The following is an 18,375-nucleotide window of genomic DNA, read 5'->3' on the forward strand; positions in this document are numbered from 1 at the left end:
ATATTTATATGTAGCCTAACTGTTGATTTACTGCTCATTTTATTTTAGTTTCAGGTATCCTCACACTTTTCATGATATTTTTTAATGTATTGTGAACTGTTTCAATAAAGATAGAGACAGAAAAAAAGATAATTTACTGTTGGACCAAACCAAATCAGTTCAGGGTATCAGCGTGCATACGACTACAAACAGTTAAAACAGATCGTGTTTTACTTATCACATAGAGAAACAAGTGTTGTTTCAGTTTTATTTTGTGTTTTATTATACTTATTAAGACATTTCATCATCTTTAATTAAAGTCGCATCGAAAGAAACTCAAAATGAACCCCCCTCTGCAATGAATGACTCTGCTGGGAGGAAAAAGCACCATCCTGACTTCCTATTGGTCCAAAGTTCCCCGCGAAAATTACGTCACCTGCAGTTTCGCGCCAGATCTGCAGCACTCGGACGTATATTCAAGAAGAGGTAAGAATAGAGTAAATTTATTTCATATATACCTCATTAAACTGTAGATTAGCTTGGTGGATTCAAAGTGTCGGTTCTTAAACACGTCTGCTTGATTGTACATCAACGTGTTATGTTATTTTCATGATCACTTTGAAATGTCGAACCAGGCCAAACAGTGCAAGTAAGATTCAGCTTATTGTTTCCCTGTGCAGCCACATGTCTAATGGTGGAGAAGTTATTAACTGACTAAACATTTTCAATGAAAGTAGAGATACGCAATGTTAACCACTTACAAACACACACGAAGGAGTAGCGGCAGAAAGTACTCGCATTAGTAAAGTTAACTGTAGAACTTAGAGCGTTGATTTATGGCAACCAACCGACATGAAATTAATTTAAAGAAAGCTGCAGATTCACAAAGTATGGCACTGTTAAAATGAAAAAGCACAATAGAAGGGAAGCTAAAGCACTAATTCGCAAATACATGGTTACTGTATGGTTCAACCTGTATTCTAGTTTCATCCATAACCTGACTAAATATGCACCAACCACTGGATAACAGCTCTCTGGTCAATAGTACCAATCATGTATCTTGGTCTCACTTAGAGACATGGTTATACAGTATATTTTATTTAGCATGTAGTGATGAAGGGGCAAAAATATCAACGTAAGCAATAAAGTAGTTGACCCCTTAATATATCCATCCAGCCTTATAAATCTGCTGGTCATGGGAAGCTGTGCAATAGCAATAAGCAATAAAGTAAAATTGCATGGGAGTCACCTGGACATCAACACACAACACCGCACAAACTCAATGGATCTGCTGCAACAGTCAGCCCCCTTTAAAGTGATGCTGGAGGTGAGCCTAGTGTCCTCCCTGACCTCTTAAAAAAGAAAAAGTAGGTACAACCAAACACACCTATTTTCTTTAAGTCTGGGCAGGTGGTGGGAATCCAGCCACTTAAGTGGCAGGTTAAGGACAATATCTTTTTAGAAAATGTGCTTTTTCAACCTTCTTTGACGGCCTCTCCATTTGATCTTTAGGTATTGCAGAAACAATGTCCTCCCCAACATCGACCCCTGGTGGCCGCAAACGTGGAAGGAACATGAACCCATCCACACGTAGGTTCATTGGTTTTTCTGTCTGTGGCTTAAATGAAATGAAACCTTTTGGTCCATGTTTTACCTCAAGTTTTCAGCTGCTATTCAGCTGATCATAACATTGTAGGAGGTGGGTCTCTGTTATGCTATTATTAATTTCTCCTCATGTCTTGTCCCCTCAGCCAGCAGTGAGGTTCCCACCTCGCCTCCCTCTCAGAGGCGCAGAGGTCAGGACTCCTCTGCCGGGGACCTGCTGCCGATGCCCACCTCCCCACCTACCGACATGCTCAGTCCTGCAGCACCTCAGGACACTTCTCTGTTCTCCAGCCCACGGCCATCAGGTAACAAAGACGACAAAATAACTTAATTTGGTTTGTTTAATCATTATCCAGTGGATGTGCGGGGGAATTTTTAATCACCTCTCTTGTGACACATTTCAACTCCTTTGTGGTAAAATGTCTCTTTTTAACAGTCCTACCCAGTGAAGTGGACATGAGCTCCCCTCTGATGTACGGGACCCCCAGCTCCAGGGTTGAAGGGACCCCTCGCAGTGCAGTGCGCGGCACCCCAGCCAGACAGCGTCCTGATCTGGGGTCAGTCAGGAAGGCTCCACAAGTCGATCTTCACTCTGAGCCGGTCAGTGGAGGAGTCGAGGTTTATTGTATTGATTATCAAATTTGGAGGACTGATGCAGCTATGAGGAGTTTTTTTTTAAATTTTTTATAAAGTCTACACAAACCACAATAAGGTAACACTGTTTGTGCTTTTTAGCAGCTGACTGCTGATGGTGCAGTAGCCAGCGAATCAAATGCAGGCCAGAGACTTGTGATCTGGGGGACTGATGTCAATGTAGGGACCTGCAAGGAAAAGTTTCAGGTATGAAAATAATCACACATTTAAGATTTTATAAGATATTGTCTTACTCCTTAATCCAGGAGAGTTCATGTTCCCATCTTTTTTTTTGCTGCTTGTCTTCCAGAGGTTCCTGCAGAGGTTCATTGACCCGACCTCCACTGAAGATGAGAACGCTGGTTTGGACCTGAACGAGCCGCTATACATGCAGAAGCTGGAAGAGGTAGTGTGCTCACTCATGTTTATGTCATTGTGCTGTGATGCTCGGGTAGTAATGATAACACCAGTCAAAACATTGATTTAAGTCAGGTGCACACATGATAATTGAGTCTTATTTGTATGTCTTTTTTGTTTGTTTTTTTGGGGGCATTTTTGCCTCTTTATTGTGCAGTGAACAAGCAGAGACACCCCCCCCACCATAAGATGATAATTAATATCACAATACATCTGAGTCCATCTTAGGAATTTGTTTTTCTTTTTTTGCCTCACAGATCAGTGTTGTTGGGGATCCAGTGCTGAATGTGAATTGCCTGCATGTGCAGTCCTTTGATGCAGAACTCTACAGGCAGCTCATCTGCTACCCACAGGTAAAGTCCCATATCTTACAACCACATGTTATTCTCATTGTGTTGTGTGTATTAAGAGTCCGTTTGGACAGGTTACACCAAGGAAACTTTTCCTGTTATGTGGCTGCATACATTTTACTACATTCATAAAGTGAATAATAGAAAGAGAAATGTACTCAAGTTCTAATACAGCAACAAAATAGAATTTTTGGGTTAAAATTGGGCTCCACGATCTGCAAAAAAAAAAAATCATAGTGCGATTATTTTGGCAGGTATTGTGATATATTTCATTTGGAATGGTTGTATTTGCATTTCATTTTCACTGAAAAAAAATATGAAAATGATGATGTGATTTTTGTTGGATCTACCAAACAAACATGTTCCAACGTATATGGTGTTCACAATGCACAACAATGTTGTAACAAATTTTACCTTTTAATCAAAAAAAAAAACTGCAGCTCCTGCGATTTGGATATTGCACTTGGCCATATTGCAATTTCGATTATATTTCAATTAATTGTGTGGCCCTACTTAAAAAGCAATTATAGCTTTGACAGAAAAGGTTTAAGCTGAAGGTTTTTTTCCCCTTATTAAATACAAGCATTAGAAAACTCAGTCCTGAATACAATGGGAATTGACCATTGGGGTTATTAGTGTCACACTATTGTGTGTTGGAAGCATCAGTTTTAAGCATCTTTTGTAAAAGTTTGAATTATACTTTATTTCTCTAGTGGCTGTTTGACAGCATATTGATGCTAATGCGTGAGTCATTTGTTTCTTCCCTTCTTCCTTTGCAGGAAGTCATCCCCACCTTTGACATGGCAGTCAATGAGCTTTTCTTTGAGCGTTTCCCAGATTCGATTCTGGAGTACCAGATCCAAGTCCGCCCCTACAACGCCCTGAAAACCAAAAACATGCGCAACCTGAACCCAGAAGGTGTGTGTGTGTGCATTCATTATTCTGGATCACATCACCACATGCACTATAAAGTGAATTCACACTTATTGGGGTTAACCATTTGCAAGATATTCCATCCCATATTTAGTGTGGGATTTTTGTGAACCTTCTCCTTTGCTTTCATAAAATGTGAGGTATCAGCTTCAGACTAAAGCCTCTGTGTGCCGTATGTGTCGCCTCCACAGACATTGATCAGCTGATCACTATCAGCGGCATGGTGATCCGCACCTCGCAGCTCATCCCTGAGATGCAGGAGGCTTTCTTCCAGTGCCAGGTGTGCGCCTACAGCACCCGCGTGGAGGTGGATCGCGGGCGCATCGCTGAGCCGGCTGTGTGTCGCAACTGCAACACCACCCACAGCCTGGCGCTCGTTCACAATCGCTCCGCCTTTTCAGACAAGCAGATGGTGAGAGTTCGGTGGGGCTGAGGGGTTGGTGGTGGGGCAGATTGCTTACAGTGAATGACACCCAATCTCAGAATATGTCAAGTGGTAATTAGTGATGTGTTGCTGTTGAGGTCGTGACATCTGTTCATTTATTGATCTCCAGGTCAAAATTCAGGAGTCTCCTGAAGACATGCCGGCCGGTCAGACACCTCACACAACCATTGTCTACGCTCACAATGACCTGGTAGATAAAGTGCAGCCAGGAGACAGAGTAAACATCACAGGTAAGCTTTCCTAAGTATCTTTGCTTTGGCTGCAATGTCTTCAGTCTGCTTTTTCAGACAGCTCTCAAATACCCAGAAATATTCATAAATCGTTGACTGGCAGCAGAGAAAAACCAGCTCCGCACAAACTGGAGAAAAAGACTGGAAACAATTGATTATCGGAATAGTTGCAAATACATTTCCTTGCAATCGATCTATCGTCTCTGCTCTACTACAGTGAATAAAATGACATACAGTTATGAAAAACGGCCGTCACAGTTTTAGAGCTTAAGTTGACATCTACATGTGGCTTCTTTTGTCAACGATTCAAAGATAATAATTTTACACTTATATAAAAACAAAAATAGCAATTCCTCACATTTCAAAAGCCGGAACCTTTTTTTTTTTTTCCTTGATGTTATTTATATGATTGTCTCAATAGTCCAGGTTTCACGCAGCAGAAATCCTAACAGCTCCCCAAATGTCCCCACAGGTATCTACAGAGCAGTCCCCATGCGCGTGAACCCACGCCAGAGCAACGTGAAGTCTGTGTACAAGACCCACATAGACGCCATCCACTTCCGCAAGACTGACGAGAAGCGCCTTCACGGTTTGGACGAGGAGGCCGAACAGAAGCTCTTCACTGAAGACCGAGTGCAGACCCTGAAGGAACTGGCAGCCAAGCCAGACGTCTACGAACGCCTCTCCTCTGCCCTTGCACCCAGTATATATGAGCACGAGGACATCAAAAAGGTGTGTGTGTGTGTGTGTGAGAGGGAGAATAAATGCAAGCCAAAATATGAATGTTAACCTGTACAAGCACCCAGGTAAAAGAGGAACCACAACCCAAACTATCAGTCACACTGAGGATGATGCCAATAACATTCAAATAACTGAATTTAACTAATAGAAATCTAACAGTTATGTGAACTAAGTGACACAGCAGACATTTTGATATATTGCGGCAGGAAAAATGTATGTGTTAGTTTCAGGATTCTGGTATTGTACATACAGCTTGTTGGACCAATTACATGTAATGTCATTAACGTAATAAGTTGCACCTGCGGAACCTGCTGTGAGGTTAATGTAATTAGTTACACCTGTGTTACTTGCTGTGGCAAGTCAGATTAAGGTTGAGTAGAAATCTTGTTAACAAGGTGTTTACGCAAACTAAGAGATTGAGATGAAGTACAATGATGTATTGGTTGAGCCGGAGCTTAGTCGTCTCAATTTTCATGATTTTAACAGTCACGAAAAGTCGTCAGGCATTCTTTGGTAGAGCAGGCAAAAAGGGTTTTATTAAATCCCTTTATTTAGTCAGGTATTTTTTTTTTTGCAACTTTAAAGGACAGATATAAAAAAAAAAAAGGCTTGTTATACTTGCTGCTGTGTATCATCTCTTTTAAATGTCATTCGTTTTAGGTTTTCATTAATTTGACAGTACTTAAGGTATTCAACACGTTCATTTCCCCAAAATATGGCGTCTCCTTATCTAGTTTTATCTAAGGACTCACAACACTCAGAGCAGTGAGCTCTTTTTTAAAGGACACATCAAGCAGTCAATATGGAAACAGTTGCTGAAGAGCTATGAGGAAAAACTCAAAAAAAAAAAAGTAAAGTTAAAATGAATGAAATGAAAAGGTCATTGTGTCATCAGTGTTAGTTCCACCTGGGATTTCCCTGCTTTAAAAAGTCAAAATTTCTGGTTGGAAAAAGGTCTGTTGTTCACCTCACTTGGTAGGAATGATCAAATAAGTTCAGTAAAATGCCCTGCAGCCTTAAAAATGGGAAAAGTCAAGTCCTGATTACCAAATTCCCGGGTGATGTCTACCCTTATCACAGCAGTATTGATATAATGTTGAATTTTTATGTATCTAATCTTGTAACATGAAATTGTTGTAATATTATATTACATATATGTTATAATATGTAATATTTGACAGAGGCTTTTTATCTCTTCCTTCCAGGGGATCTTGCTGCAGCTGTTTGGCGGCACCCGTAAGGACTTCAGTCAGACCGGCCGAGGTAACTTCCGTGCAGAGGTGAACATCCTGCTCTGCGGAGACCCCGGCACCAGTAAGTCGCAGCTGCTTCAGTACGTCTACAACCTGGTGCCCCGCGGCCAGTACACATCAGGAAAGGGCTCCAGCGCTGTGGGTCTCACCGCCTATGTGATGAAGGACCCAGAGACCAGGCAGCTGGTCCTGCAGACTGGAGCTCTGGTGCTGAGCGACAACGGCATCTGCTGCATCGATGAGTTTGACAAGATGAGTGACAGCACGCGCTCCGTGCTGCACGAGGTCATGGAGCAGCAGACCCTCTCCATCGCCAAGGTACGGTTGACAAGTTTTAAACGTGTAGTGGACTAAAACCTCTACGTTTTGTGCAGGAAAACTGAGGATACAGCTTGATGTTTCTCACTTTGGTTCTATTATTTTCTGTCTGCAGGCTGGAATCATTTGCCAGCTGAATGCCCGTACAGCTGTGTTGGCTGCCGCCAATCCTGTTGAATCTCAGTGGAACCCCAAGAAGACCACCATTGAGAACATCCAGCTGCCTCACACACTGCTGTCCAGGTGAATATTATCAGTCAGGACGATCGCACTGAAACCTCTGGCAGAAAATTATTTTCACTAACTTGATCACATTGAAGATGTAAGATGATTCAGTTCCGCCAACACACAGCAACAAAGGATCAGGCAGTCAGTCCTCAGAGGGCGCAACATCATCTGTGCTCAAAGGGCAGCAGTAAGAACATGTTTAACAGGTTTATGCAATTAGAAGTAGCAAGACAAGTTTTGAGACTGCTCCTCATTTGTCTTTTTAAAATTCAACTGTTTTTTTTTGTACAAGATTTTTGACTTGCATAAAATCTAAAACCTTTAGATGCTGCACTCTATATTTGGAAGATTAGGGAAATCACAGTATCTACAATCACTGTCTTGTTGTTTCTTCTTCAGCTTCTTGTCCATTTTTACTAAGAAACTAGTTTAATAAATTCATCTTGAATTAAACACATTACAATATGTGATTTTATAGGTAGTTTCGCCACAGTTGTTAACCGCAGATGTTCAATAAAAACAGTGAGAAAACTTAAGGGGACTTTTGTTCACACACTCATCACATCTGACTTTTAATGTTGCGTTTTCGTGCTCCACCAGATTCGATCTAATTTTCCTGATGCTGGATCCCCAAGACGAGGCCTACGACCGCAGGCTGGCCCACCACCTGGTGTCGCTGTACTACCAGAGCGAGGAGCAAATAGAGGAGGAGTTCCTCGACATGGCTGTGCTGAAGGATTACATTGCATATGCTCGCACATACATTAATCCAAGACTGAGCGAGGAAGCCAGCCAGGCCCTCATTGAGGTTTGTTTGCTCTACCTGTTTCTATAATTTATGAACATTATGTTGAAAATTTCCAGACGGATGTGGTTATATAACACATCTGTTGGCCTGAAGTCTGGTATCGGCCCCTCATGAACTCAGCTGACCTTGTGCTTGTTGGTCCTCAGGCCTACGTGGACATGAGGAAGATAGGCAGCGGTCGAGGCATGGTGTCCGCCTACCCCAGGCAGCTGGAGTCCCTGATCCGCCTGGCAGAGGCCCACGCTAAAGTGCGCTTCTCCGAGAAGGTGGAGACCATCGACGTGGAGGAGGCCAAGCGGCTTCACCGCGAGGCCCTCAAACAGTCAGCGACAGATCCCAGGACAGGATTTGTTGACATCTCTATTCTCACCACAGGTATGTAGGACAGGGTCTGGAGAATGTTATTAATGAATGAATTGTAGCAACTATTTTAGAGGCAGGCGTGCAATATGTCAACTCAACTTGGGTTTAGAGATTGATAGTAGCACCAAAGCGATTAATATCAAATAACTCAAACCTTGTGTTCTTGAGAATTTGGTAGTTTTATGGTTCATCACTTCATTGCTCTTGACTGTTTGCTTATGTTGGACTCAAGGCTACAACTGACTTTTATGTGACCAATGAATCATTTGGTCAATAAAACATTAGAATATAGTGAAAATGGCCTTTTCGGTTTCCCAGAGTTCAAGGTGACGTCTTCAGATAGAAGATAGTGTTTGTCCAATCAGTTGTTCAAAACCCAAAGGTACTCAGAGTTTGTAGCTTTTCCTCGTCTTACATCATAATAAACTCACATCGGAGAAGCTGAAGTAGTAGTAGTTGGATCTACAAACGAAAGCCGTGTATTTGAATATATTGATTACTGATCGCAGGTATGAGTGCCACTGCCCGCAAGCGTAAGGAGGAGGTCGCCCAAGCCCTCAAGAAACTGATCCAGGCCAAGGGGAAGACGCCTGCCATGAAATACCAGCAGCTGCTCGATGACCTCAGAGGACAGTCTGAAACTGTAAGTATTTGTTTGGCTTCATTCTTCAAGTCTGAGAGAGATAGATGCATAAAAATCTGAAGAAAGTAAATTTTCAACTCACTTTCAGTTCTATGAGAACAGTGTGCTCCTTGTTTCTAATTTGGCTGCACAAGAGCAGAGTTGTTTAATTCCTTTTCCATGACATTGTGAGACACATTAAAATCTCATTAGATACTAGCTAACCAGTGTTCAGAAGTTAAAGTGCGCTGGAAATCACATCTATAATGCCATGTATAGAAAATGGAGGGCGGGGGGGGGGCTTAAAGTTAAAAGATAAAATTTACCATAACTTCAGTGTTGGTAATAAAAGTAAATTCAGTCCAAGAAAAGAATAATGAAAGTATTGTGATTTTAACTTTTGAATAAATATATATTATTTATTTATTTATTTATTTATTTTTATTTATTTATTTTTTTAATTATACATTGTCTGTTTCTATCATCAATGCCACCACTTCCTGTAATGACTTCTTCCTTTGCCGCCCTGTTTTCAGGCGATCACTAAGGAGCTGTTTGACGAGGCGCTCCGAGCCCTGGCTGACGACGATTACTTGACGGTTACTGGAAAGACTGTTCGTCTCCTCGCCTAAGGCACACCCTGCAATTATGTACAGTCCTTAATTTTAAATCCTATCCTGTGTCTGCCGATTTTCTCATGCTGTAAAAAAAAAAAAAAAAAGAAAAAAGAAGTGTTTGTATAATTGAACCACCATATGTTTTGTAGGCATATTGGATGTTTGAACATCCTGGAAAAAAAAGGAAACAAAACACATGTACTTGCAATTAATAGAGGTAATATTTAAAAGTGTTTGTACTTCTTATGTTTAAGTAACACTCTGTGCGCCATGATGGTAAAAAGCTATTTTCTTGTCTTGTACATTGTAATCACTGAGTTTCTCTGTTTTTTGAGATATGTGTTAAAGCAAGCTTGAAACATACAGTATGTTTGTTTTGTATCAGATTTCTAAATACTCCTGTAAGATTGAGTACTTGACTATTACCAGAGTTGAATTGTCTTTTAGCTTGCATTGACTAGTTAATAGAGAGAAAATAAAATGTTGCTCACTCACAAGATGCTTGGAAAGTTTATTTTTTCCAGAATTTGTAGTTGACTTAAATTCCACTTTCCATTTCATATTTGCCCTTAAAATGAGCTGAAATCAAATTAATGTGCACTCTCTGGCAATATCGTACATCATGTTCTGCACCAGGTTGTTCCGGTTTTTTGTTGAAGCAATACGATGTTTGCACAGTGGAAAATTCAAGCCAAACGTGTTTATGACTGCACCATTTCATCAAATGTAAATATTTTAGATGACTCATTTTACACACCTTATCTTTAAATTCACCCTAACATTTTGTATCCCTGCATATTGGCCTAGAATTTTAGACCCCCCCTCCCAACCCAACCCCTTTACCACCTGTTAAGCATGGGGGTGGAGGTATTTAGCTTTGGGGTCATATAGCAGCCAGTGGCACAAGAAACACTGAACAGATAGAGGGAAGAATGGATTCCACTAAATATCTGCAAATTTTTGATGCACATGACAATCAAAGTTAAAGTGAAAGGAGACTGGCTTCTACAACAGGACAATGATCCGAAGTCTACCTCAAAATCCACCATGACCTACTTCAGAAACATGATGGGGCTCACAGTCCCCTGACCTCAACATTAGCATGCTGTACATACAGGACAACCTAAAAATATCTTGGAACTTGATCTGTAAGGAAGAGTGGGACTATTATTAGAGTTAGTACTATTACTATTAGACTCTATTATTATTATTATTATTATTATTATTATCATCATTACTACTATAGGAGGGGTGTAGAGGTATAGTATGGTGCCCAAAACTGTTGCATATGCCACAATTACTGCTGATTTTTAAAAAATATTTCTTCAGTTTATGTGAAAAGAAAAATGCATTTGAAGAGTGACTCATTTTAGACCTCCAAAATCGATAAAACATGTAATTTACCTGAACTTTTGCACACAGCTGTACACATGTTTTGTTTCTTTTATAGCTGGTTAGAAGTTAGTGTAACATTCAGGTTCACGAGCTTTAGAGTCAGCTTTGTTAACTGTGCTTTCTTTCAGACTACACTGAGCGTGAACAGTGTATAGTGTGAACCCCAGAGGAAAGTGAACTGGGCAGCTCGCAGTGCGGTGATCTGCCGGTTTTAACGGCTGTGATGTCACACTTGTGTGTGCTTCTGGACTCGGCAGAAGAAGAAGATGGCGGCCTCCTCAGGTTTGTGTGCTTTCAGACTAACATCTACAGGGACACGAAGTGCGGGTGAAGCCGGGGCCGGAGCTGACATCTCAGCCAGCAAGAGTGCCCGTCTACCCACTAAACATGTTTACTAAACTGTTCCGATTTGTAATTTTGTTGTTGATATCTCCTTTCGGTACAGCGGTGAGGTTCACGGGATCCGTCTATTTCATGGCGCTATCGTGCTGGCTAGCGTGCCATGAATAGCATGCCCGTGAGTTAGCTGAAATAGCCCAAGGTGTCAGAAATAGGCGTCAGTATAGCTAACGTTGACTTAATGCGTTACAAAGAAACCCCCAGTGTGTTTAGTGCGATAGGGAAGTATAACTGGGTGTGCAAGTTTGCATTAATTTGAGGACTGTAAACAACCGCAGACGTTACCAGCTAGCTTAGCTAACTTGGCGACTAGAATATTCCAACACGGCGCGGTACCGAGTGTCGATCCCGCTACGTCCGGGTAGCTAGTCTCTTCATAGAAATAGCCTACTCTGTCTGTACGCGTTTTATGTGTGCTTTAATGTCCATTAAAATGCATTACTTAAACAATGACTAATGTAATATGCAGATTTTGATGGCTTCTCTGTGACACACAACATGACGGTGACGGAAATGTTTCGATGCAGGCACCAGTCCTCGCTGCCTTTATTAGCACTCGACTTGCTAACATTTTTGTCAATTTTTTTCTGGATTTCGACTTTGACTGTAGGGATGAATTCAGAAGATAATCTGGCGTCTTTACGTGAGGCAGATGTTTGTCATTGCAGGGTGGGGAGCGGAGGAACGCACCGTATTGATATAGCGTTACAGCTGCCGTAGTTGGCACGCGTAGTTTCAGCAAATAGTCGGAGCCCATGCCTGCGTTAGCGCTCAGCAGGAAGCGTGCTTCTAAAAACTTGCAAAAATAAACTAAATGAATCACAGAAAATCAAAAATAATATCCATAAGTTTAATGTTACCACAAGGTCTAGATTATTTTCTTCTGCCTGAGTTTAGCCATACACCACAGGGATGTTGCTACAAAGTATAGAAACAGGGAAGTAGTTTAATCATAATCGAAACTCCCTCAGGACGAGTTGGAGCGACCTGCTGCGGATTCATTTTTAACCTAACAAGGTTTAAGTTACCAGTGCCATAGATCACTTGAGCTGAAAGGAGGACCAAATCAAAATAACGTTTAGAGCCCTTGAATGTTTTCTCTCTCTCTCCTTTTCCTATGATTTCGGAGTTAAGTGAATCTCAGATTTTACGTACACCTGATTCCTTATTCTGACGTAAACCAAATTTGTCACTTTTGTGTTTTGTCTTTGCAGTTTACTGTTGTAATAATACTCGTTAGTCCACCTGGATCTTACTTTGCAAAGTTTTGTATGAAGAATAACATTGCACACCTATCAGTTACAATAGTGAGGACCCAAAGAGAAGAGGGCAAGGCTAGGACAATAGCCTGACCATGATACATGATCTGCACAAAAACTGAAGTTGATCCAGATTATACTTGTTTATTCTGTCTGCAGTCAAGTAGGGTTGCAGTGGTCTCTAGTAAGCACATTTCTGCCAACATGACTGGATACACACTAGATCACCTAATTTCTGCAATGTGTTTTTACCTCAAAATGTGTGCCCCTTTGGTTTTATACTTATATTGTACATTCCTTTGTTAGAAGTCCACTGATGAAGGATTTTTGAGCCAGTGCCAATACAGATAGTTGCAAGTTTAAAAAGCTTGATACGAATGTATGGGGCAGTATTAGTGTTTTAAATAGATAAAATTTACACTTTATATATTGATCCTTTTAAATTCTATTATTGAGGAGCTGTGATTTTACAGTTAAAAAAATAAACTTGTCAAAACATAACACTAACAGCAGCGGTAATAGTAAACTCAATAGACTGCACAACTAAACTACAATAGAGGTAGAGCAAAAAATATAATACATGGTAAGAAAAATGAGGCTCTGGTATATAAAAAGATAACCTATACATTAAAAGAAAAATCACATGCTTAACCTTAATGAAATCGAGTGAAGTCCTGTGTTGTGTGGACAAGGCTTTATTATGAACACTCCCCTTTACAGCTGAAACTCAACTCAAGATATTTTGAATGTCAGGTAATTTTTTAAGTCTTTCATTAAGCAACAATCCTGAACATCTGGTGGTTCCAGCTTCTCAAATGTGAGCATTTGTTGTTTTTCCTTTTGTCTTACAATCAACAAATTATCTTTGAGTTGAAGTGGACTGTTGGTCAGACCAAAAAAGCTATTTCAAAAAATCTCTCCAGGGTTCATGACATTTTTGCTATTTTCTCACATTTTAGCTGGCCAAAAGATTAATCAGCAAGATGAGAAAAATAATCAGCTGTTTAATTAGTATCTTGTGCATTGCTGCACTACAGTTTCTTGTTACTAAGCAGCTGGTGCACGGCTACCAGTAACACTTTGGTGAACTAAAACTTAACCAGTAATATTGGTCTCTTTACCAGTGTTGATAAAGGACTGAAATCTTGAGTACAGTAAATGTGTGTAAATGCCTTTTTAAGAAAATGGGAGAGCTCATGTACCACTGAAGAGCCAATACTACTACATTGTGGTCGCTGGACATCAGATGTGAAATATTGATTTTTACAAAGAGATTTGTGATGTCTGAGTGTGATGAATGTTGTCTGAAATTGGAGGATGTGAAATGAACGCTTCAGTGACAAGGGGAAATTTGAATGTTTTCACTGTGTCTTATGCCTCAGTCATGTGGCTGTCTTAAAATGCTCCTCTCACTTCCCTTTCTGTGAATTTGTCTGCGAGATCATAATTATGAATAGCAGTAGTTTAACTTAAGTGCTGTCCCCTCAACCTCTACCATTCCTCCAGTCATGAGCTCTAAGTGGTTCATCATTTACACTGCCATGAGTGCCTGTCAGGCTGTGTGTTTAATGCCAACGTCTGGACCATCTTCCAAGAACATTTTCCCAGTAGATGAACACTGTGATTGACTAGTTTTGAATGATGTTATTATCAACTCAGCTGTTACAACATTGGTCATAAGATGACTGGATCATTTGTTTAAAAATCATCAGTGCAGGCCCCATGTGCTCCAAATCTCATGACTGTTTCCAAACGGCTGTCAAGAGTAGCATTGGATGCTGTCTCTACGGTAAATGTGTTGTAAACAAGGTATCAAATTAGATGCAGTTTCACAGTAGGTAGATGAGGATGTGCCGTATGCTGTGGCCACGTGTGTATCACACTTCAATCCATGGAGTCATTTCTTGTATCAACTAGTCCTGTGTCCCGCGCATGCTCTGTGCTCTTACTTGTTTGGATGCATTAGTTTTCTATGATGTGAGAGACGAATGTGTTTCTGCATCAGTTTTCACAAAAGGATGCAGTGTTGGAACACCAAAAGTCATATGCAATATTTGTCACAATATTGAGAAAAAAAAGTGCAGTTTTGCACAGTCTGCCCTTCTACCTCATTTCACTGCTTTGTTTACTGGGCTTTGTAACTTGGAGTGTGTCAAAGAAAACTTTGAACTGCTGGTTAGAGGCAACGCTGCCTATACCTGAAACATAACATACATAATATAATTATGTATATATTACTGCAGATAATTTCTCTGATCAACTAATTGTTTGATGTCAATTGACTATATTGATTAATATGCCAGTTATTTTGTTGATTAATGTATTCATCTTTTTGTCTATAGAATGTTAAGTTACATTTTCAAGTTGCTTGTTTTGTTCAAATCCTCACATTTGAATTAGAACCATCAAAATTGTTAAACCAAAATAATTGCAGATTAATTTTTGTTTAAGCATTCTTTAATCATTCTCCCTCCACCACCGTTTATTTATAAAAACTTTTATCCATTATGGCGTGCCTTCATTCAGATTCTATATTTTGTATGTGGGGCTGACTCAAAATAAACTATGGTGCCTCTTTTTCCATAAAGAGGGAACATACCAACCAGTTTTAATAGTTTCTGGACAACACTACGTCTATGGAACAGAGGACCAATATACTGTGTTAGGCTTTGGCTACGCGGGCAGTACCTGTTAGTATGATCAGTTCATTGTTGGTTTTAGACTTTCCATGGAATTTGCTGACAGAAGAAAAATATAGAATATCACCAGCCCTATCTTTAAAATCAGTGTAATTCAATCAACTTTGAATCGGTGTAATTCAAAACTGGAAAAATGGGGTTGTTCTAAAACATTTGACCAGTAATGTATTAGGCTTTGGCTGCAGAGCGAGTCGTTGTTAGTACGATCGGTTCATTGTTGGTTTCAGTCTTTCCATGGAATTTGCTGATAGTAAGAAAGACATAGAATATCCCCAGACATATCGTTAAAATCAGTGTAATTCATATTCTGTTTTTGTTATTTTAGGAGTTAAAGTTCCACGCAATTTTCGCTTGTTGGAGGAGCTTGAAGAGGGGCAAAAGGGCGAAGGTGACGGCACAGTCAGCTGGGGCCTCGAGGATGACGAAGACATGACTCTCACACGGTGGACAGGCATGATCATTGGACCAGCAAGAGTAAGCAGAGAGAACCCAGCATGTGCATTGTCCTTCCTCTACAGACATAGAATACTGTCTAATAGCTAATATAGATACTATAACGTATGTAAATGCCTTTTCTGTTTCTCTACTTGTTTGTTTTCCAGACCAATTATGAGAACAGGATATACAGTCTGAAAGTGGAATGTGGACCTAGATACCCAGAGACAGCCCCGACTGTTAGATTTGTAACAAAAATTAGCATGAATGGGATAAATAATTCCAACGGGACGGTAAGTGTCATCACAAAATCTGACATGGTTATGGATGAGTGTCAAGTTCAGAAATTGTTTTGCGTTGCAGTTTTTTGATGCTGAGATGTGATGCGTGCAATCACTCACTGTCAGCAGTCCTGTCACAATGACTGATACAGTGTTTTTTTGTTTTTTTTCTTTTGTCTTTGTCTCACAGGTGGATTCACGTAGCATACCAATATTAGCAAAATGGCAGAATTCTTATAGCATTAAAATTGTTCTTCAAGAGTTAAGGCGTCTAATGATGTCCAAAGAAAATATGAAGCTTCCACAACCACCAGAAGGACAAAGCTACAGCACTTAATCGTTATGGATTGTGTCGACCCTCTGTCTTAAACCTTACTCTCTTAGAAATATTGTGTAAAATCATCAAGAGGCTCACTTCGCACATCAACAATATCGTCTGCAAGAGCAAGATTGGACTTTCTTATTACATAGCTCATTCAAAAGAAAAAATGTCCCTGCAGTTAAGCACTGAATAGATAGTTCAAAGACTACAAGACCACAGTTATCCGCCTTTAATAAAGTTACTTTGACAATGACTTTTATGTTCGACCTGTTCCAGCTTGAGTGGGCTTGAAGAAGGAAGCATGACACCACGCAGAGGCTGTACCAGAGTCCCAATAGTTTTATGTTCAAATGATTGATCACTGAAGCAAACAACAAGATGTGTGTACGAAGGCATGTTCTGTAACTAATACCTAGTCGAAGAGAAGCCACATTTTTGAGTTGTTAGTCAAATTTAGCAGGTTCATTGAAATATCATGCAGATTGCTGAATATTGAACTGTGGCTGTAGTCTAAAAGTAGTGTCACAAGGTAAGAAAGATTTTTTTTATAAATATATATATATATATCTGTATTTGACACGATACCAACATGTTTCTGTTCTGCAGCTCTTTGACATGTAACAGACGTTGAAGCCTGTTCTGTTCTGAAACCCTTGCATTTAACTTCTAGTGAAAATGGCAGGTGTATGAACTTGTGATTTTCTGAAATTAAAATCACTGTCTGCGACAAAAAAAAAAAAAAAAACGAATCCAGAGGTTGAAATTTATTTGATTCCCCAGCTGCACAGCTGCACCTACAGTTGCCAGTTTTCCCACAAGAGGGCCTTAGCTGACAAGTCAACTACTGTTGCAACTGAACGCACAAGTCATGCATTACATTGTGAGTAAGCTCTCGCTGTCCCTGTTGGGCCATGTAATGGAAACCAGGTTAATGAAACGGCTGGGTGACGCCACACTGAAGATATTTGATATGTTACTTGTACTCATTAGAATAATCATAACACCATTTATTTTACACTGCAGTTCTCATTAAGTGGCATATTTATTAGAGGAACAAGCCTGTTTCGGTCCGATTGATAGCCATCCAGACCTTGTTCCTTTGTGCACTAATTCTTGTTTTAGTCTAGGAACACCACACAGTATTTGGTTGTAGATATCCAGTGTGGCAGCGAGAAGGAAGGGTACTGTTCCCTCTGAGAATGTGACCTTTTGTGGGTTTTCAGCTGTTAGATTATTCATAAAGTTTAATTATCCAAATGGGTATTTTAAGAGCGTTCTCTACAGATGGCGTAATCTTCTGTCTTCGGTACACTCAGTTTGTTTATCTGTTTAAAATAATTGTGTATTGCTGAACATTAAGTTGCTGAAACATTCTTGAATTTTAATTTTAAAACCTTATTCACTGGGAGAATTGAGCAAGACCTCATTCTTTGTTCCAGTGATGGCCGGGATTTCTTGCAATTTCCATTCCCATTTTCCACTGGCACCACACTCACTGACTTATCATGGAGACATTAATATTTGATGCTTTAGTTACAATGTCTCATCAGTCAAATCATTCACTTGACAGATTGATCTAGTATTGTGAATACCTTTATGATCGATGTTGAGTTTTGCTACAGGCCCTCTCTGCAAGCAAGTACATCTCTTGATAAATCTCCGTTCTCAAAAACATCCAAGGCTCCAAGATGGTGTGTGTGTGTGTGCGTGTGTGTGACATCTAAAAGTGATGAACTGTGGTGACTTCCGCATTCGACCTGTGTGACCTCTGGGCCATACATCTCCCTTGCCCTCGCAGCCGAGCCCTGCTCCAGGCAGCTTGTCCTGTCTCCAGTCTGGGATGTGCATAAGTCTGTTGGCCACATTGTGACCTGCACTGGAATGCTGTCACAGCAGCGTGGCAACAGCTTGGCGCTGGTGATGATTCAAACCCCCCCCCCCCAAAAAAAAACGGTGACTTTTCCTCTACTGGGGTCACATACTGTATCTGCATATGTTATCTCAAGACATCTGATAAAGATACAGTAGAAAGAGCCACAAAGG

General features: G+C 40.4%; 2 protein-coding genes across 3 annotated transcripts; both read left to right on the forward strand.

Moving 5' to 3' along the window:
* The first annotated feature begins 404 nt into the window (after positions 1–404).
* Positions 405–10,039, forward strand: mcm4 (minichromosome maintenance complex component 4). Of its 2 annotated transcripts, none has more exons than XM_023403817.1 (17): positions 405–465; positions 1,492–1,569; positions 1,731–1,889; positions 2,021–2,184; positions 2,320–2,424; positions 2,528–2,623; positions 2,892–2,987; positions 3,764–3,902; positions 4,109–4,329; positions 4,472–4,592; positions 5,065–5,324; positions 6,539–6,904; positions 7,020–7,147; positions 7,733–7,940; positions 8,087–8,315; positions 8,813–8,946; positions 9,462–10,039. In XM_023403817.1, the coding sequence occupies exons 2-17, from the start codon at positions 1,506–1,508 to the stop codon at positions 9,555–9,557; spliced, it is 2,586 nt and encodes an 861-aa protein (XP_023259585.1). In that variant the 5' UTR covers positions 405–465; positions 1,492–1,505; the 3' UTR covers positions 9,558–10,039. The 2 variants fall into 2 exon arrangements, with proteins under 2 accessions (XP_023259585.1, XP_023259586.1); XM_023403818.1 differs by having other exon boundaries at positions 2,323–2,424.
* A 1,026-nt stretch (positions 10,040–11,065) lies between these two features.
* On the forward strand, positions 11,066–18,006 carry ube2v2 (ubiquitin-conjugating enzyme E2 variant 2). The gene is made up of 4 exons (XM_023403830.2): positions 11,066–11,219; positions 15,620–15,768; positions 15,897–16,022; positions 16,201–18,006. Exons 1-4 carry the CDS (start codon positions 11,204–11,206, stop codon positions 16,345–16,347), a joined length of 438 nt encoding a protein of 145 aa, XP_023259598.1. The 5' UTR covers positions 11,066–11,203; the 3' UTR covers positions 16,348–18,006.
* The last annotated feature ends 369 nt before the right edge of the window (positions 18,007–18,375 follow it).

Source organism: Seriola lalandi, unplaced genomic scaffold (genome assembly GCF_002814215.2).
Source record: "Seriola lalandi dorsalis isolate HSWRI2012SDOR001 ecotype SW California unplaced genomic scaffold, Sedor1 jcf7180002054182, whole genome shotgun sequence".
In the NCBI taxonomy this organism is placed as follows: domain Eukaryota; kingdom Metazoa; phylum Chordata; class Actinopteri; order Carangiformes; family Carangidae; genus Seriola; species Seriola lalandi.